Source organism: Stegostoma tigrinum, chromosome 13 (genome assembly GCF_030684315.1).
Source record: "Stegostoma tigrinum isolate sSteTig4 chromosome 13, sSteTig4.hap1, whole genome shotgun sequence".
Taxonomy (NCBI): Eukaryota; Metazoa; Chordata; class Chondrichthyes; order Orectolobiformes; family Stegostomatidae; genus Stegostoma; species Stegostoma tigrinum.
In genome coordinates, this window is record NC_081366.1 from 21,827,459 (window position 1) to 21,848,518 (window position 21,060).

The window sequence follows — 21,060 nt, forward strand, 5'->3', positions numbered from 1 at the left end:
AAATGAATTGGACTTGGTTGAGGACCTTGTCAGCCATGCTAGTTAGAAATCTGTGGTTAAGGCCAAGAAGTGCTACTATGGAAGCTTGCACCATTAGAATATTTGGATAGAGACAGTATGACTTAGATCGGCATGCAATCCTTACAAGTTGTAGGAGTGTGTGCATTTGTAATAAGTTAGTAGCCTATCTGCAGAAATAAGAGTTAGATAAGTTGAGGAGGGAAAGAATCAGAGATGGAGCAGGCGATCGTGAAAGGAGGATTGAAGTTGGAAATAAAGTTGGTGAAATTTTTCATAATGAGACCAGAAGGTGGCACCAACAGTGGCAATGGTGTGCTGGAAAACTAGATAAAAGAAGGGTCAGCAGTAGGACGGGAATAATGAATTTTCCCTATATCCCATAAAAAGGATAGAATATCGAATGTTTTGCATTGCTAGGACCCGTTTAGGTACCTTTAGTAGCACCTCTTATTTGGAGAAACCTCAATTATTTTGGCACTCATCAAGCAGAAGAACTTCATTGGCTCATGTATAAGAGATGTCACCTACCCATTGAAGCTGCAAACATTGATTCTTGCACCTGGGAAATGCTAGCTCATGACAGCAGAAAATGGTGACATCCTTTCCCTGTCTACATGGTCCACCAACATGATCAGTAGCCTGTGGCAGAACCTGCATCTCATCAATTAATCTTTTCAGCCATCAGCAAAAACGATATGATGCGACCCCATTTCCAATGTGAAAGGGTGCTAGCAATGCCGAAATGAATGCAGTGCTCTTCTGTTTTCCACTTCACTAGCCAAGGATATGAATGATCATTATGGAAAGATTTTGTGACGCTTTTGTAATGCAATTTCATATTATCACCCTTTTTATATTGCATCTTTGTTAATTTCAGGCTAAATCATGTTGGTGACTGGGGGACACAGTTTGGTATGTTGATTGCACACTTGCAGGATAAGTTTCCAGATTACCTGTTTGTTTCCCCCCCGATTGGAGATCTTCAGGCCTTCTATAAAGTAAGTTGCATCTGATGTTGTGCATGCTGCTTACATTGCTTGCCCATTTGTACGCCTGAGCTTGACCAAGTAAATGGAACGTTGTAGCAATGTTACAGTAGTTGACCACCTATGCCATTATTCAGCTATAGAAATGAAATTCATTTTCATTTTCTTTTTTCTCCAATTTCTGTTTGCTTTTTCCATGCAAGGCTTCCATTTTGTGATATTTCTTCTTTGAATGTCTTTCGCATGTGAAATAATGAATGCTGCTACGACCTAGTATTTTCAGTTGCAATGTTTAAATTGCTTCAACCTCTTGCTTTCTCTTGCCATATTCTTGGACTGCTTAAAAAAATAAAAGCTAGCAAATCCATCATTTATTTCCAATCCTGATCTGCCCTTGAGAAGCTATTGGAGAGATGATGCTTTGGACTGCTGCATGCTGTATTGTGGAGGTGTCACCACAATGATATTAGGTAGAGTGTTTTAGGCTTTTGACCCAGTGATATTGAAGGATCTGTATTATATGTCCAAAAGTGAATGATGTGTGAGCATTAGATGAGAACCTGGAGATTGATATCCCTATGCATTGATTGCCCTTTTATTTCCATGTGTTGGAACTTTAAGGTGGGGTTTCAATGATACAATGTAGTTGACATATGGAAGAGGAGCATTAAATCCAGTCAAGCAGTTTTCAATGATCTAGAAACTGATTCACAGTGAGTGTTGTTTTGAGACTGGTACATCTAATATATGACGACTTTGTGGGTTATTTAGATTTAAGTATAAATTTAACCAAGGCAAAACACACAGGAAAATGTGATTTGGCTTTATAGACCGGTCAGATGCTTGTAATTTATAGACAGGTACTAGACCAAGACTTCGTGAAAAATTTGATAATTGCCTGTTATTCCACCCAAAAGGTTTAGAAGAATCCTCTGGGGATGGAAGTAAGGGTGACTGTTGGGCTCCTAAGAAGTGAGGCTGCAGTCTTTTCAAATATCTGATTTTATTTTGTCCTTTATATGTAAACTACAAGTTGAGAGCTCTGCAGCAAAACCTTTATTCATGCTTTTATACATTTTTACTTGATCCTCCCTGACACCGCCAGTATCTGTCAATACATTTTAGAACATGGAACATTACAGTGCAGTACAGGCCCTTCGGCCCTTGATGTTGCGCCGACCTGTGAAACCAAACTGAAGCCCATCTAACCTACACTATTCCATTATCATCCATGTGCTTATCCAGTGCCCATTTAAATGCCCTTTAAACTTGGCGAGTCTGCTACTGTTGCAGGCAGGGCATTCCAAGCCCTTACTATCTGAGTAAAGAACCTACCTCTAACATCTGTCCTATATCTATCACCCCTCAATTTAAAGCTATGTCCCCTCGTGCCAGCCATCTCTTGATTCATCCTATAAGATCTGAGCAATAGTTTATTTGGCATGTACTTCCATATCTGCTGCTTGATCACTCCTGCAAGGCAGCTTTTTGCAATAGCATTTATAAATTTAACCTTTATTATGCTGTAGCTTAGTTGTACAATTTTCAATTTCTTACACAGTGACCTTCCTTACTTTCCCTCCAGAGTCCTAGTTTAGATTATCATCTTTTTCAAGGCCAGTTAGAGATGGCAACAAATGCTGGTCCTAGCTAGTGAAAGTCATGCTGTGAAAGAATAAAGAATGAAGTAGAAAATTAAATTACACCTGTCTTTTCTGGCATGATATGCTGAGTAGGAATGAGAAAAAAGAGACTAATTTTTTGACTGACTGCTTTGGCTAAATGTAATCTTGTATAACAATTTTACAGTATAGAAGCTGGTTGTTCAACCCATCATGTCTGTGCCAGCAGCACAGAAAAGCATTGTGACTTCATACCATTCTCCTGCCTTTTATCCGTACCCTTGCACATTGTTTCTCTTTACGTAATCATCTCATTTTGTCTTGAATGCCTTAATTGAACCCCTGTGTCTACCATATGTCCAAACAGTGCATTCGGACCCATATTGTATCCTGAAACAAATGTAGATCTTTAAAGTATTCATTAAAGAATTTAAAGTAAATTTTATCTGCAGTGAAGCATCGTGCTCCATCATGCATTGTTTAATTACTTTAATGCAGATAGTTTTGCACTTTAAATGGAGAATGATGCTTGTGTTGAATTAAGTATATGAAAATAAGCTCACTCAGCAACCATGATTTGTGAAACAGTTTATCATCAAAATTATAAGATGAGATTTCGATTGTAGTCACTGTCACTCACACATTATATGAAGCAATCTAAATGTATATATTTAAATGTTGTACCCTGTTTAGTTTAAGCTGAGTGGAATATGTCTTCTTGAGATGATTGTCAAGACATTGCTGAGCTAGAATGCACCATTGAAATGTTGCACCCTGCTGTCTTTGCTGAAAGATTGTTTGCGGTATGCTGACTGCAGATTGCTAGAAGTTAATTTTCTATTATTGGCAAATGATACTGCGTAATATTCACAGAATTACATTGCATACAATATACAATACAGAAACAGGCTATTTAATTCATGTGGCCCATGACTCTGTTTTTCTATGTACGAGTCTCCTCGCATCCCACCTAATTAAACCTGTCAACATAACCTGTTCCTTTATCCTCTATATGTTTATCCAGCTCTTGCCACACTTCCTATGGTAGCATATTCCACCGTCTAACCACTCACTCTCTAAAGAGGTTTTTTTTCCCCCCTGAATCTTCTATTGTATTTATAATGAGCTGTCTCATATTTATAACCCTTGGTTTTGGTTTTGCCTGTGATTAGAAACATTTCTCTGCCTACCTTACTGAACCTCCCATGATCGTAAATATTTCCATATTGCAATCTGTTCCGTTTTGCCCGATAGATCTAAGTTCTCAGTTTTAGATTCATTCTGGTAAATGGTACTCCAATGGCAGTATAACTTTTATGTAATATGCAGCCCGGAATTGTTCACCATACTTCAGGTGGGATTTAACAACAGTTCTGTGCAATGTTGCAAAACTGAACTTTTCATAACTTAACTCATCTGCTTTTCACTCCTACCCCACTAGATATCTACTGCTTAATTCAATGTCAGGATTTTTTGTTTAAGATGACTGCTTTATTATAGCCAGGATTTGAGTATTCCTGTCAAACAAGCATGCAGACTTGGGTCAGAAGTAAATCAGTTAGCAGTTTGAATCTGTTGTGCTGTGGAATCAGATCCTAGCTATACTGTTTGTATTTTGAATTACACATTCCTGCCTACCCCTTGATAACCACAGATGCTGGTTAGACAATGGAATCAATTTACCTGCACCTTAAAAATATTCAGTGGTCCCACCTACTCCATCTTCTGAGGCAGAATTCCAAATTTGCACAACCCTCAGGAGAAAAAAAATTCTTCTCATCTTTGTCCTAAAATGGAAACCTCTAATTTTTAAACAATGCCCCCAAGTTCTGGACTCACCTGCAAGAGGAAGCATCATTTCTACAGCCAACTTGTCAAGCCCATGCAGAATCTTATATACTTCAGTCAATCTATTGCCCAATCTCCTGAACTGCTGAGGAAGCAAGCACAGCAAACAAGCAAGCAAACACACCCTTTCCTGATAAGACAACCTGTTCAACCTGGATCTTAATCCAGTAAACTGCTTCTCTACCCTGTTTACTGATGCTTGAAATTCTCAACAACTGTTCTATGTCTACAGGAATCCAAAAAGAGATTTGATGAAGAGGAAGCCTTTAAGAAGCGGGCGTATGAGTGTGTAGTACAACTGCAGAGCCACAATCCAGAAATTATTAAGGCTTGGAATCTGATCTGTGATGTTTCTCGGAAGGGTAAGCCAGAAATAAAGACAGGAAAAGATTTAGTCTGGAATTGGCAAAAAATGCAAAACTCAAACCTTTGTGGACTATTAGAGGAAATGTGTAACTTGACAGATGTAAATTTCAAGGCCATACTTCATTTCAGCTCAGAGGAATCAAAGTATGTGGATCAGATCCTGATAAATGAGTTAGGTACTCATTAGCCATAATTCAGCTTAATGATGGGTCAGAAGTCACATGACATCAGGTTAAAGGCCAACAGATTTGTTTGAAATCATAAGCTTTCGGAGCGCTGTTCTCACTTTGCCTGATGAAGGAGCAGCACTCTGAAAGCTTGTGATTTCAAATTAGCCTGTTGGACTATAACCTGGTGTCGTGTGACTTCTGACCTTGACCACTCCAGTCCAATACTGGCACTTCCACATGACAGCTTAATGATGGAAAAAGACTTGAGGAGCTGAATGACCTTTTCCTATATTCCTGCAGTAGTATTTGTCAAAAATAGTGTCTGCCTCCTGTTTTTCTTATCATGAAGTTTCCCACGTAGTGTTTATATAATAATGCATTAGGTCAGTTGATTTGTTAAAGATGTAATAGATTCAAACAGCGCAGAAGGAAGGGTCTAGGCCCGAAACGTCAGCTTTTGTGCTCCTGAGATGCTGCTGGGCCTGCTGTGTTCATCCAGCCTCACATTTTATTATCTTGGATTCTCCAGCATCTGCTGTTCCCATTATCACCTTCAATCCAACCTGTCTTTACTGGCCAGACATCCCAATTTGACTGAGTCCCATTTGCTAGCATTTGGCCTGTATCCCTCTAAACTCTTCCTACTCATGTACTCACTCAGATGCTTTTTAAATGTTATGATTGTACCAACCTCCACCACTTCCTCTGGCAGCTTGTTCCATACATACACCACCCTCTGCTTGAAAAGGTTACCCTCCAAGTCTTTTTAAAATCCTTCCCATCTTATCTTAAACCTAGGCCTTCTAGTTTTGGACTCCTCCACCCTAGGACTAAGACCTTGGCTAGTCACCCAGTCTGTGTCCCTCATGATTTTATAAACCTCCATAAGGTCACCCCTCAGCCTCCGACACGCCAGGGAAAAAAGCTCCAGCCTGTTCAGCCTCTCCCTATAACGCAAACCCTCCTGGTGCTCACATTATCTTTGTAAATCTTTGCTGCATCTTCTCAAGTTTAACACTATCTTTCCTGTGAAAGGCTGACGAGGATTATAGAACATAGAACATAGAACAGTACAGCACAGAACAGGCCCTTCAGCCCACAATGTTGTGCCGACCATTGATCCTCATGGATGCACCCTCAAATTTCTGTGACCATATGCATGTCCAGCAGTCTCTTAAATGACCCCAATGACCTTGCTTCCACAACTGCTGCTGGCAACGCATTCCATGTTCTCACAACTCTCTGCGTAAAGAACCTGCCTCTGACATCCCCTCTATACTTTCCACCAACCAGCTTAAAACTATGACCCCTCGTGCTAGCCATTTCTGCCCTGGGAAATAGTCTCTGGCTATCGACTCTATCTATGCCTCTCATTATCTTGTATACCTCAATTAGGTCCCCTCTCCTCCTCCTTTTCTCCAATGAAAAGAGACCGAGCTCAGTCAACCTCTCTTCATAAGATAAGCCCTCCAGTCCAGGCAGCATCCTGGTAAACCTCCTCTGAACCCTCTCCAAAGCATCCACATCTTTCCTATAATAGGGCGCCCAGAACTGGACGCAGTATTCCAAGTGCGGTCTAACCAAAGTTTTATAGAGCTGCAACAAGATCTCACGACTCTTAAACTCAATCCCCCTGTTAATGAAAGCCAAAACACCATATGCTTTCTTAACAACCCTGTCCACTTGGGTGGCCATTTTAAGGGATCTATGTATCTGCACACCAAGATCCCTCTGTTCCTCCACGCTGCCAAGAATCCTATCCTTAATCCTGTACTCAGCTTTCAAATTCGACCTTCCAAAATGCATCACCTCGCATTTATCCAGGTTGAACTCCATCTGCCACCTCTCAGCCCATCTCTGCATCCTGTCAATGTCCCGCTGCAGCCTACAACAGCCCTCTACACTGTCAACGACACCTCCGACCTTTGTGTCGTCTGCAAACTTGCTGACCCATCCTTCAATTCCCTCGTCCAAGTCATTAATAAAAATTACAAACAGTAGAGGCCCAAGGACAGAGCCCTGTGGAACCCCACTCACCACTGACTTCCAGGCAGAATATTTTCCTTCTACTACCACTCGCTGTCTTCTGTTGGCCAGCCAATTCTGTATCCAAGCAGCTAAGTTCCCCTGTATCCCATTCCTCCTGACCTTCTGAATGAGCCTTCCATGGGGAACCTTATCAAATGCCTTACTGAAGTCCATATACACCACATCCACAGCTTGACCCTCATCAACCTTACTAGTCACATCCTCAAAAAACTCGATAAGGTTTGTAAGGCATGACCTACCCCTCACAAAGCCGTGTTGACTGTATTTGATCAAGCCATGCTCTTCCAGATGGTCATAAATCTTATCCCTCAGAATCCTTTCTAACACCTTGCAGACGACAGACGTGAGACTTACCGGTCTATAATTGCCGGGGATTTCCCTATTTCCTTTCTTGAAGAGAGGAATTACATTTGCCTCTCTCCAGTCCTCAGGTACGACTCCAGTGGAGAGCGAGGATGCAAAGATCTTCGCAAGTGGCGAAGCAATTGCATTTCTCGCTTCCCAAAGCAGCCGAGGACAAATCTGATCCGGGCCTGGCGACTTGTCAATCTTAATGTTTGACAAAATTTTCAGTACATCAGCTTCCTCTATCTCTATCCATTCCAGCATGCACACCTGCTCTTCAAAGGTTTCATTCACTACACAGGTCGTTTCTTTCGTAAAGACAGAAGCAAAAAACTCATTTAGGGCTTCCCCTACCTCCTCAGGCTCCACACACAAGTTCCCTATGCTATCCCTGATCGGCCCTACTCTTTCTTTGACCATTCTCTTATTCCTCACGTAAGTGTAAAATGCCTTTGTGTTTTCCCGGATTCCTTCTGCCAAGCCTTTCTCGTGCCCCCTCCTGGCTCTCCTCAGACCATTTTTGAGCTCCTTCCTTGCCTGCATGTAATCCTCTCTAGCTGAACTTGACCCTAGCTTCCTCCACCTTATGTAAGCTACCTTCTTCCTTTTCACTAGAAGCTCCACCGCTCTCGTCATCCAAGGTTCCTTTATCTTACCCCGTCTTGCCTGTCTCAGAGGGACATATTTACTCATCACTCCCAACAACTGTTCCTTAAACCATCTCCACATGTCTATAGTTCCCTTACCATGGAACAACTGCTCCCAGTCCATGCTTCCTAACTCGTGTCTAATCGCATCATAGTTTCCTCTTCCCCAATTAAATATCCTCCCATTCTGCCTAATCCTCTCCTTCTCCATAGCTATGTAGAATGAGAGAGTGTTATGGTCACTATCACCAAAATGCTCTCCCACCACAAGATCTGATACCTGCCCCGGCTCGTTTCCGAGCACCAAGTCTAGAATGGCCTCTCCCCTTATATGCAGTATTTGAAAAGCTGCACCAGTATCCTGTACAGCCACGATATGATATCCCAGTTCTTATACTCAGTGTTCTGACCAGTGAAGATAAGCATGTCAAATACCTTCTCACCACCCTGTCTACCTGAATCTCACCTTTCAACGAACTGTGTATCTGCATCCCTCTGTTTGGCCGCTCTCCCCGGGCCTTACAATTAGCTGTATAAGTCCTGTCCTGGTTTGTCTTAGCAAAATGCAACACCTCACATTTATCTAAATCAAACTCCATCTGCCACTCCTCGGCCTATTGTCTGATCAATATCCCTTTGTATTCTGAGATAATCTTCTACACTATCCATTATACATCTCCTATATTCACATCCAAATCGTTTACATAAATGATGAACAGCAGCGGACCCAGCACCGATCCCTGTGGCTCACAACTGGCCACAGGCCTCCAGTTCGAAAAGCAACCCCCTACCATGATCTACCTTCAAGTCAACTTTGTATCCAGTTGGCTAACTGTGTTTGGATCCCATGTAATCTAACCTCCCTAGCTAGGCTGTGCGAAACCTTGTTGAATGCTTTGCTAAAATCTATTTAGACAGTGTCTGCCGTTCTGCCTTCATCAACCTTCTTTGTCACCTCTTCAAAAAACTCAATCAAGTTAGTCAGACACAATTTCCCATGCACAAAGCCATGTTGACTAACCATAATCAGTCCTTGCCTTTCCTAATACATATAAACCCTGTCTCAGAATCCTCTCCAACAACTTGTCCACCACTGAAATAAGGCTCACTAGTCTATAGTACCCTGACTTTTCCTGCCAGCCTTTCTTGAATAATGGCTCCACGTCAACCAACATCCAGTCTTCCGGCACCTCACCCATGGCTGTCAATGATGCAGATATCTCAGGAAGGGGCCCAGCAATCTCTTCCTTAGCTTCTCTCAAATGTTTGCAAAACACCTGATCAAGTCCCAGGGATTTATCTACGTTTATGTGTTTTAACATTCTGTAATATGATCTCCTTTCAAGAATCACTCTTTATTTCCCCAAATTCCCTAGCTTCCAGGTCCTTCTCTTCATTAAATACTGACGCAAAATATTTGTTTCGTACCTCACCCTTCTCCTGTGGTTCTATATCTAGACAGCCAAGTTGATCTTTCAGGGGTCCTATTCTCTCCCTAGTTACTCTTCTGCCTTTAATGTATCTATGGAATCTCTATGGTTTCTCCTTAACTCTGAAGAGAATTTGTAAGTACATTCAGGGCAAAAGAGTGTTCTACTTTTTATAATTCTTGTTTATGCCTCATAGATATGAAGGTGGAACTTTATGATGTGTCCACCCTGTGGAACAGGAGGGAACCACTGGACCACTGAAAAGATACATCTTAGAGAGAGGCCATTCAGTCTATCATGTCTGTAGGGGTTAAATAAACTAGCAACCTATTCTATTCCCAACACCTGGCCTGTAGTCTTGCAGGTTACAGCACCTCAACTGCATATCCAAGTTCCCTTTAAATGAGTTGAGGATTTCTACCTCAACCGCCAAACCAGGCAGCAAACTCCAGATACACCACTGTGGGTGAAAATGTTCCTCCTCATACCCTTTAATCTTTCAGCAATCTCTTTAAATCTGTGCCCCCAGTAATTGACCTCTTCTCTAGGGTAAGCAAGTCTTCGCTGTCCACTGTAACTAAGTCACACCTCATTTTGTATACTTCAAAGTCACCTGACAGGCACCTATCTGCTAAGGAAAACAACACCGCCACTGCCCATGCAGTCTTCCCTTAAATCGGCAGTTTTCAAGACCACGGCATTCTTATAAAACTGTTCTGTCTCTCTAGAGCAGTTACGTGCTTCCCATACTTTTAGACATAGGAGCCAAAGTAGGCCATTCAGCCCATTGACTCTGCTGTGCCATATATTTGAGATCATGTCTGCTCTGATAATCCTTAACTCCACTTTCCTGCCCTTTCTTCATAAGTGTTAATCGCCTTATGGATTAAAATTCTCTCAAATTTGAATGTACTTAACAACCCAATTTCTACAGCCCCCATACTGAACCCCCAGTCCCTCCATACTTTGGATCAAACTAGTGTACCTTTTCCGGACTGCCTCCAATGCCAGTATATCTCACTTTAGATAAGGGGACCATGATGATGTAGAGGTGCCCTGATGAAGGAGCAGCGCTGTGAAAGCTTGTGATTTCAAAGAAGCCTGTTGGACTATAACTTGGTGTTGTGTGAGGGGCCAAACTGTCCACAATATTGCAGATGTGATCTGATTACTGCCTTGGGTAATTTTAATAAGACTTCCTTATTTTTCTACTCTATTCTCTTTGAAATAAAACTCAATGCCCTTCTCAAGAACATGGCCACTTGAGACCACAAGGTGGAGAGCTGGATGAACACAGCAGGCCCAGGAGCAGGAGAGCTGACGTTTCGGGTCTTCACCATTTCTGAAGAAGGGTCTAGGCCCGAAACGTTAGCTCTCCTGCTTCTATGATGCTGCTTGGTCTGCTGGGTTCATTCAGCTCTAAACCCTGTTATCTCAGATTCTCCGGCATCTGCAGTTCCTACTATCTCTGCCACTTGAGACGAGCCTGGTTGCCAATATTTTGTAGGTTTATAAGGTCCCATAGGGTGAGCTAAGAGTAATTTTTTGTACATTAGTGTGATTATGTCTAGTCTTGAAAGTCTTTAATGGTGCTTTTGGTGGGAATTATTGCCTGGTTAAGTAGTAGGAGCTTGCAGAGTTCATTGCATCCAGATACTTCCTCAGACTGTAGTTTGATTTATTACTGTATAGTTCCCCTTTGTTATAACGGTGTAGTTCTTCAATTGTGTTGTGAGAGGAAAGTTTACAGATTGTTGAAATGCTTACTTTGAGCTAATCTGGGCTCTGAGGTACTTAATAAAGATAGAAGTTTTCAGATTTATTTATTTCCCTGGAACACTACTTTCTGCATTCCTCACTGATATAGGTGTTGTCTTCTTTTTGGTCAACACCAATTGTTTTCCCAGTTCGAGTATTTTTCAGCAACAGCTATTAGCCCTTGTCTTAATTTTGTAAATTGTTTTTCCAGAATTCCAGAAAATTTATGACTGCCTGGATATAAAGCTGATTGAAAGGGGAGAATCATACTATCAAGATATGATGGTTGACGTTGTTAAATTGTTTGAGGAGAAAGGTAAAAATGAGACTGGAATGTGGTAATGCTGCAGCTCCTATTTAACTAAATAAAAATTATTTTTAAATCTTTCTCATTAAGTACACAACTTTCTGAATCTATCACTGCTTTCGAAACTTAGATTTTCACGGTCCAAATATTAACTCGTTCCTGGCATTAACTGAAATTTGCTGTTCTGTTTTTCTAAAATCTATATATTTTTTAATTAAGTAAAATAAAATAAGGTAAGATGGAATGTAATTAAATCTAGCTGTAACGATAGGAATAATGAACCATTCCACAGTTTAATTATTTTACAATTACGTGAGGAAATAATTATACCACTCAAGGTCTGTTTTGTATCATTGCCATACCAATGACGAAAACCAGATGACATGATTTGTCTGACAGGTATGACCCAACTCGATGAAGGCCGAAAGATTGTTTTTCCACCAGGATGTTCACTGCCACTGACAATAGAAAAATCAGATGGAGGCTACACATATGACACCTCTGACTTAGCAGCTCTGCGACAGAGGATTTTTGATGAGAAAGCTGATATGATTATCTACGTTGTGGATAACGGGCAGGTGAGTTTGATTCTGAGGCACACTGTTACTGTTTTATCCTTCCTACATATTGAAACTAAGAAGTGTTTTGAAGTTGATTTCATCTACTCATTTCGGATTTCAACTTGGTTACTTCAGAAGTAAATCTGCAGATTGTTATTGACTGTCACGTTGATGGATTACTAAGTGAGCTTAAGATGTAGGAGCAGAAATAGGCTATCTAACCCATCACATCTGCTACCTATTTTTGAGGTCATGGTTGTTCTGATAATCTTCAGCCCTACTTTCCTGCTTTTTCCTCATAAGGTAACTGTTGATTCCCTAGCTCATTAAAAATCTTTCTATATCAGCATCAAATGTTCTTAATGACACAGCCTGTATAGCTGTTTTGGCAAATGCAACAAGATCTGGACAATAAAAACTGAACAAACTGTGGATGCTGTAAATCAAAAGTTGCTGGAAAAGGTCAGAAGGTCTGGCAGCATCTATGAAGAGAAATCAGAATTAATGTTTTGGGTCTGGTGACCCTTCGTCAGAACTGGACCTGAAATGTTAACTCTGATTTCTCTTCATGGATGCTGCCAAACCTGCTGAACTTTTCTATGATCTGGACAATACTTAGCTTGGGTGATAAGTGGCAAGTAACATTTGTGCTACACAAGTGCCAGGCAATGAACATCTCCATTCAGAGACAATCTAATCATCACTCTTTGAAATTCAGTTGTGTACCATCCCCCACTGTCAACATTTTTGACATTACTAATTGACCAGAAACTTAAATAGACTTGCCACATAAACACAGTTGATATAAGTGCACGTCAGAGACTTGGAATACTCTGGCAAGTAACTCAACTCCTGACTCCACAGTACCTGTCCACGATCTACAAGGCACAAGTCAGGCATATGATGGAATAGTCCCAATTACCTGATGGGTGCAACAACACTCAAGGAGCTTGACCCCATCCAGGACAAAGCAGTCCTTTAGATCGACATTACATCCCTGGACACTGCAGGCAACCTAGCGTGGCCACATCTACAAATCTACCTGCACATCTTTTACTGCAGTTGGAAAGTGGAGCACCCGGCAAAAATTTACACAGACGCAGCCAGAGCGTGCAAACTCCACACAAACAGTCATTCAAGACATTTAACGCAGGTCCCTGGTGCTGTGAGGCAGCACTGCTAACCATAGTGCCTCTGTGTACTATCTACAAGATGCAGTGTGGAAATTCACCAAAGATTCTTAGACAGCACCTTCCAAACCCATAATTACTTCCTTCTCGAAGGTAAAAGGCAGCAGATACTTGGGAACACTATATACTTTATAATCTGCTCTTTCCGCTTGTACCACCACTCTTCAGTGATCTGTGCACATATGCACCCAGATCCCTCTGCTCTTGCACCCTCTTTATAATTGAACTATGAATTTGAAACGTATAGGGGTCTTAGGGGGCTTGACAGGGTAAATGCTGAATAATTCCCCACATAGAAGAGTCCAGGACCAGAGGACACAGTCTCAGAATAATGAGGTGCCAGGTTAAGACTGAAACAAAGAGGAATCTCTTCTGTGTCTTTGGAACTCCTTGCCACAGAGAGTTGTGGGACCAGAGTACCTGTGTATCTTTATGTCTGAGATCAATAGATTCTTGATCAGTCACAGAATCAAGGGTTACAGAGAAAAGGCAGGAAAGTGGACAGGAGGAATGATGAATCAGCCATGATTCTGTTGAATGGTGGAGCCATTGTCCCTTGAAGGGACAAACAGCTACAGATGTTTCCATTTCTTATGGTCTTTTTGTAAACTCCCTATTTTGTATTGTATTTCAATGTTCTCCCTACCAAAATGTATCACCTCACATTTCTCTGCACTGAACCTCATCTGCCACCTCTCAGCCCACTCCAACAACTTGTCAATGTCTCTTTGGATTTCCACACTGTCCTTCTCAATGTACAAATCTTCCAAGTTTTGTGAAATTAAGGTAAATTGCTAGTGAACGAAGTAAATGGGGAGTATTAAATTACATTTGAATGGCTGTGTAAAATTCTTAGTCAAATATTATAAGTAGCTCCTCCAATAGCCCAATTGTTCCAATATCAAATCATAACTTCCATTCTGCTGTGTGAGAATGCGGAGAGCTGAGCTTCAAGTTGTTGCCAAGAATTACTATTCTATAAATTTTATAAATTGCTTGTTTTTACTTCCACTCCAGAGTGTCCATTTTCAGACTATATTTGCCGCAGCCCAGATGATTGGCTGGTATGATCCCGAAAAGATCAGAGTGGAACACGCTGGATTTGGTGTGGTCTTAGGTGAAGATAAGTAAGTGCTCTTAATTCCCATTTCCATGGTTATCTGGCACATAATCCTTTAAATTTTGAATCATGATTCTTTGAAAACAGTGAATCTTGCTAACATTTTTAAGTGTTTTTGGACCTTTGAAGAAATTGTGCTGAGGTAACACGCTATCCTTTCATTTCTCAAACCTGAGGTTAAATTCTCCTGGGAGAAGTGTTTAACGAGGACTGGATTTAACCCATTGCAAACCAGGACCCACAGTGTGAAATTTAGGGCAAATGGCTATCACTCAGGAAGGCAACAGATCTGGCGACTGCAGAAGAAAGTTGAGAAATCCATATTGGTACAGAAGGACATGAGTATAGAACAGTACAGCACAGTACAAGCCCTTCGGTCCACGATGTTGAGCTGACCTATTATCGGACTAAGATCAGTCTATCCTGCATACCCTACATTTTACTACCCTCCTTGTGCCTGTCCAAGAGTTGCTTAAAAGCCTGTAAAGTATCTGACTCAAGATTACTTTTGTTGTTTTTTCCTACTCAACCTTAGTCTCTCATTTTGGGGGATGGACACTACCATGGAGCCCCTGGTTGTTAGGTTAATTGGACTACTGTTACGTGAGATACTGCTCAGATTTGAACCTAGGATCTCTTGTTTACAAGCAAGCACTTTAACCAACTATGCCAAAGCTTCTCAAAAAGAAAGCTGTTATTTAAGAAAATTGAGTAGCATTGTTGGGAATTGGGAGAACTTGCATGGCAAAATTAGAGATAGTAGAAACTGCCGATGCTGGAGAATCTGAGATAACAAGATGTAGAGCTGGATGAACACAGCAATCCAAGCAGCATCAGAGGAGCAGGAAAGCTGACGATTTGGGTTGAGACCCTTCTTCAGAAATAGGGAGGGGAAGGGGATTCTGAAATAAATAGGGACAGAGAGGGAGGCAGATAGAAGATGGGTAAAGGAGAAGATAGGTAGAGAGGAGACAGACAGGTCAAAGAGTTGGGGTTGGAGCCAGTAAGGGTGAATGTAGGTGGGGAGTTAGGGAGAGCTGCAATGATGCCACCCGAAAGCTGCAGGAACAGCATCTCATATTTCACTTGGGAACCCTGCAGCCCAAGGGTATCAATATGGACTTCACAAGCTTCAAAATCTCCCTTCCCTGACCACATCCTGAAACCAGCCCAGCTCGTCCCCACCTCCCTAACCTGTCCTGCCACCTATCCACTCCTCAAACCTCAAGCCCCACCCCCATCTTCTATCCACTAACCTCATCCCGCCTCCTTGACCTGTCTGTTCTCCCTGGACTGATCTATCCCCTCCCTAACTCCCCACCTACAATCACCTTTACTGGCTCCAACCCCACCTCTTTGACCTGTCTATCTCCTCTCCATGTATCTTCTCCTTTATCCGTCTTCTATTCGCCTCCCCCTCTCTCCCTATTTATTTCAGAATCCCCTTCCCCTCCCCCATTTCTGAAAAAGGGTCTCGTCCCAAAACTTCAGTTTTCCTGCTCCTCTGATATTGCTTGGTCTGCTGTGTTCATCCAGCTCTACATCTTGTTATGGCAGAATTAGAAAAGTGTTTAAATCTCTAAAGCATGGCTATCAATAATTCACTGCATTCCTTCCCAACAGCGGTCCACCACATATTTATTAGGTTCTCTCAGATTTCATGGAGCTTAAAAAAAAGTTTGAAGAACGATTGGGTTGTCAGTATTTTGATCAGCAACAAAAGAATACTTGGGAATTTTTGTACATTACAATTTTATCTTCTTTCATAGAAAGAAGTTCAAGACAAGGTCAGGCGAAACTGTGCGATTGATCGACCTACTGAATGAGGGTCTGAAAAGATCAATGGAAAAACTGTTGGCAAAGGAACGAGACAAGGTAGTGACTTCTAGTTTTCTGGAGTCTTTGCTACTCATTACTTTTTAGTTTTTCTTCACCTTAAAAGAAACTTGGCAAGCTGGTGAGAATGGTTGTATTCATGGAGGTAGTGGAATTCTATCTCCGATTATCTTAAATAAACAAGAGGAAAGGATAGGATAAACTTGTCATGAAAAAGATATTCTCCAGATTACAACGCTTTATTATTTATACATCATTATCATAGAATCCCTACAGTGTGGAAACAGGCCCTTCGGCCCAACAGGTATCCCACCCAGACCCCTTTCCCCTATAATCCACCTAATCTACATATCCCTGAACTCTATGGGCAATTTAGCATGGCCAGTCCACCTGGATTGTGGGAGGAAACCAGAGTACCCGGAGGAAATCCACGAAAACATGGGGAGAATGTGCAAACTCCACACAGACAGTCGTCTGAGGGTGGGATCAGACCCGGGTTCCTGGCACTGTGAGGCTGCAGTGCTAACCACTGAGCCACTGTGCTATTGAAAAATGTCCCAAGGCATTGCGGAAGTGGTATTGTGAGACAAAATTTGACATTGAACCAAAATGCTAGCTATCAAGGTGGGTGACCCAAAGTTTGTGAAAAGACTTAGAAGAGGATGTTACATGAAACAGTTTAAGGAAGAAATCCCAGAGCTTAGCGTCTAAACAGTTCTTGTTGTGACTCAGTGGCACGGTGAAAGCAATGTGGTTTGATGTTCAAATGTGGAATGGTTGCAGAGGTGTGGGAAAATAAGACCATGGAAGCTTTATTTTAAATAAATTGGAAACATTTGTAAGTACTGAATCCTGTCAACATCAGTGGAAAGGACAATCAAGGTAGTGTTTTAACTCGTTTATCAGAACAGGACAAAACAGAAGCTGAGCAGTAATTAGAAATGAAAAACAACAAATGCAAAGGAACAGAAATGTAGGGGATTAAAAAAAAAAGACATATACATGACTGTGGTAGTAGAATAGAACATTACAGCGCAGTACAGGCCCTTCGGCCCTCGATGTTGTGCCAACCTGTCATACCGATCTGAAGCCTATCTAACCTACACTATTCCATGTACGTCCATATGCTTGTCCAATGACGACTTAAATGTACCTAAAGTTGGCGAATCTACTACCGTTGCAGGCAAAGTGTTCCATTCCCTTACTACTCTCTGAGTAAAGAAACTACCTCTGACATCTGTCCTATATCTTTCACCCCTCAATTTAAAGCTATGCCCCCTCGTGCTCGCCGTCACCATCCTAGGAAAAAGGCTCTCCCTATCCACTCTATCTAACCCTCTGATTATTTTATATGTTTCAATTAAATCACCTCTCAACCTGCTTCTCTCTAACGAAAACAGCCTCAAGTCCCTCAGCCTTTCCTCGTAAGACCTACCCTCCATACCAGGCAACATCCTAGTAAATCTCCTCTGCACCCTTTCCAAAGCTTCCACATCCTTCTTATAATGCGGTGACCAGAACTGTACACAATACTCCAAGTGCGGCCGCATCAGAGTTTTGTACAGCTTCACCATAACCTCTTGGTTCCGGAACTCGATCCCTCTATTAATAAAAGCTAAAACACTGTATGCCTTCTTAACAGCCCTGTCAACCTGGGTGGCAACTTTCAAGGATCTGTGTACATGGACACCGAGATCTCCCTGCTCATCTACACTACTAAGAATCTTACCATTAGCCCTGTACTTTGCCTTCTGGTTACTCCAACCAAAGTGCATCACCTCACACTTGTCTACATTAAACTCCATTTGCCACCTCTCAGCCCAGCTCTGCAGCTTCTCTATGTCTCTCTGCAACCTACAGCATCCTTCGTCACTATCCACAACTCTACCGACCTTAGTGTCGTCTGCAAATTTACTAACCCATCCTTCTATGCCCTCATCCAGGTCATTTATAAAAATGACAAACAGCAGTGGACCCAACACCAACCCTTGCGGTACACCACTAGTAACTGGTCTCCAGTATGAACATTTCCCATCAACTACCACCCTCCGTCTTCTTTCAGCTAGCCAATTTCCGATCCAAACTGCTATATCTCCCACAATTCCATTCCTCCGCATTTTGTACAATAGCCTATTGTGGGGAACCTTATCGAACGCCTTGCTGAAATCCATATATACCACATCAACCAGTTTACTCTCAACTACCTGTTTGGTCACCTTCTCAAAGAACTCAAGGTTTGTGAGGCACGACCTACCCTTCACAAAACCGTGCTGACTATCCCTACTCAATTTATTCTTTTCTAGATGATTCTAAATCCTATCCCTTATAACCTTCTCCAACACTTTACCAACAACTGAGGTTAAGGCTTACGGGTGTATAATTACCAGGGTTGTCTCTACTCCCCTTCTTGAACAGGGGAACCACATTTGCTATCCTCCAGTCATCTGGCACTATTCCTGTAGACAATGACGAGTTGAAGATCAATGCCAAAGGCTCGGCAGTCTCCTCCCTGGTTTTTCCAGAGGATAAATCCCATCCGCCCCAGGGGACTTATCTATCTTCACCGTCTGAATGCTCAGTCAATTACTTAAAAAGGGAAATGAGTAAATAGTTGAAGTGGTAAGTGTAATAAAATATATTTTTATTCACTTTTGGACATCATTGGCTCGTCAGCATTCATTGCTTGTCCCTAATTGTCCTTAAGATGATGTCGGTGAACCTGCTCACCCCAACGCCCTTAGGAGAAAATTCCAGGATTTGGACCCAGCAACACTGATACACAGCAAACAATAGTATATTTCAAAGATGGGATGGTGATAGGCTTGGAGGGGAACTTGCAGGTGTTGGTGTTCTCATGTACCAACTGCTGCCCTTGTCCTGTGAGGTGGAAGTGTTTGTGGATTTGGAAGATGCTTTCTAAAGATCTTCGGTGAATTTCTGTAGTGCATCCTGTAAATAATACAGATACTACTGATACTGAGCTTTGCTGGTAGAGGGATTAGATGCTCCTGGATATTGTTGAAGCTGCATTCATCCAAGCAAGTGGGGAAATGCTGCATCACGCTCCTGACCAGTGTCTTGGGGATGATGGACAGGCTTTAGAGAGTCAGGAGATAAGTTACATGCAAGAGTTAGGTTTTCAGGAACAGGCGGAAAAGTGAGGTTGAGAATGTTATTTGCCACTTGTGCATTTGAACATGGATTGCTTCAGTATCTGAAGATTCGTGAATGGTGCTGAACATTGTGCACTCATTGATGACCATTCCCAGTTCTGATCTTATGATGGAGGGTCGGTCATTGACAAAGTAGCTGAAAATAACTGGACCCAGGATGCTACCGTTAGGAACTCCTGCAGAAATTTCTTAGAGCTGTGATGCCTTACCTTCAATAATTTCACCCATCTTCCAGGGTGCCAGATATTACTCCAATCAGCAGAGAGTTCCCCCGATACCCACTGATGTCAAGGGCTGTCACTGTTACCTCACCTCTGAAATTCAATTCTTTTTGTCCACGTTTGAGCCAATGCTTCAGTGAGGTCAGGAGCTGAGTGGCCCTGGCGGTAATCAGATTATTGCCATGCTGCTTGATAACACTGTCGATGACACCTTCCATCACTATACTGATGGTAGAGAGTAGAATTTTGGGCATGAAGTGGATAAATTGGATTTGACTAATGTTTTGTGAAGAAGACATACTTGGGCAATTCTCTGTATTATTAGGTAGATATCAGTTGGAACGGTACTGGAAGAGCTTGGCTAGGGCAGCGGCTTCACTATTATTGCCAGAATGTTGGCAGGGCCCATGGCCTTTGGAGATTCTGGCTTTTTTATTGCAATCATTTCTTAATATCACGTGGAGTGAATCGAATCAGCTGAAGACTGGTATCCAAGATGCCGGGGATCACTGGAGGAGGCTAAGATGGACCATGTACTGGGCTTCTCAGTCATTGAGGGTGGGCTGTTTGTGGAGCCACCATCTCCACTGAGTTGCTTAATTGTCTAATACCATTCATGACTGAATGTCGCTGGTCTGTAGAGCTTATATCGGATCCATTGGTTGTTGGATTGCTTAGCTCAGTTACTTACTGCTTATGCTGTTTGATAGCTTCACCAGTTTGGCATCGCCTCCTGCATTCTCTGTTGAACTAGGGTTGAGTGGGAGATACACCAGGTCATGAGGTTGCAGATGGTTTTGAAGTACAGTTCTGCTGCTGTTGATGGCCAGCAGCCCCTCATGGATGCCCAGAATATCACTAAGCCTGTTTGAAGTTTGTTCCATTTGGCATAACAATAGTGCTATGCAACACAATGGAGGGTATTCTCAGTGTGTAGGCAGGACTTCGGAGTGGTCCCTCTTATTGGTTCCATCACTACCTACCACAGACCTAGCCCAGCAGCTATTCCCTTTAGGGCCTGACCAGATCGATCAGTAGTGCTGCTGTCAAGCTACTTCTAGTGGTGGATATTAAAATGTCAACGTTTGCACCTTTACCACCCTACTGCTTCCAAGTATTATTCAACATAGAAGAGAATTGATTCATCAGCTGAGGGAGGATGACACATGGTAATCAGCAGGAGGTTTCCTTGCCCATGTTTAACCTGATATCATGAGATTTCCTGGGGTCCGGAAGCAAAGTTGAGGACTCACAGCACAACTCACTCCTGAGTGTATGCATTAGCTGCCACCTCTCCTGAGTCTGTTCCAATCAGTGGGAGGGTGGTTTCTAAGACACTGTAAGGTATGTTTCTGAGAGTATGACTGTTGCTTACCTCGTCTGAGAGACGGCTCTCCCAATTTTGGCAGTA

At 42.2% G+C, this 21,060-nt stretch overlaps 1 protein-coding gene across 3 annotated transcripts in view; it reads left to right on the top strand.

Moving 5' to 3' along the window:
- The window catches only part of rars1 (arginyl-tRNA synthetase 1), a 46,726-nt gene that overhangs the window by 19,486 nt on the left and 6,180 nt on the right, over positions 1 to 21,060 (top strand). For all 3 annotated transcript variants that reach the window (XM_048543216.2, XM_048543217.2, XM_059650605.1), the window contains 6 exons: positions 899 to 1,019; positions 4,710 to 4,839; positions 11,454 to 11,558; positions 11,949 to 12,127; positions 14,317 to 14,426; positions 16,189 to 16,294. In XM_048543216.2, the coding sequence (XP_048399173.1) occupies positions 899 to 1,019; positions 4,710 to 4,839; positions 11,454 to 11,558; positions 11,949 to 12,127; positions 14,317 to 14,426; positions 16,189 to 16,294 (751 nt within the window). The remainder of the gene's footprint in view (positions 1 to 898; positions 1,020 to 4,709; positions 4,840 to 11,453; positions 11,559 to 11,948; positions 12,128 to 14,316; positions 14,427 to 16,188; positions 16,295 to 21,060) is intronic.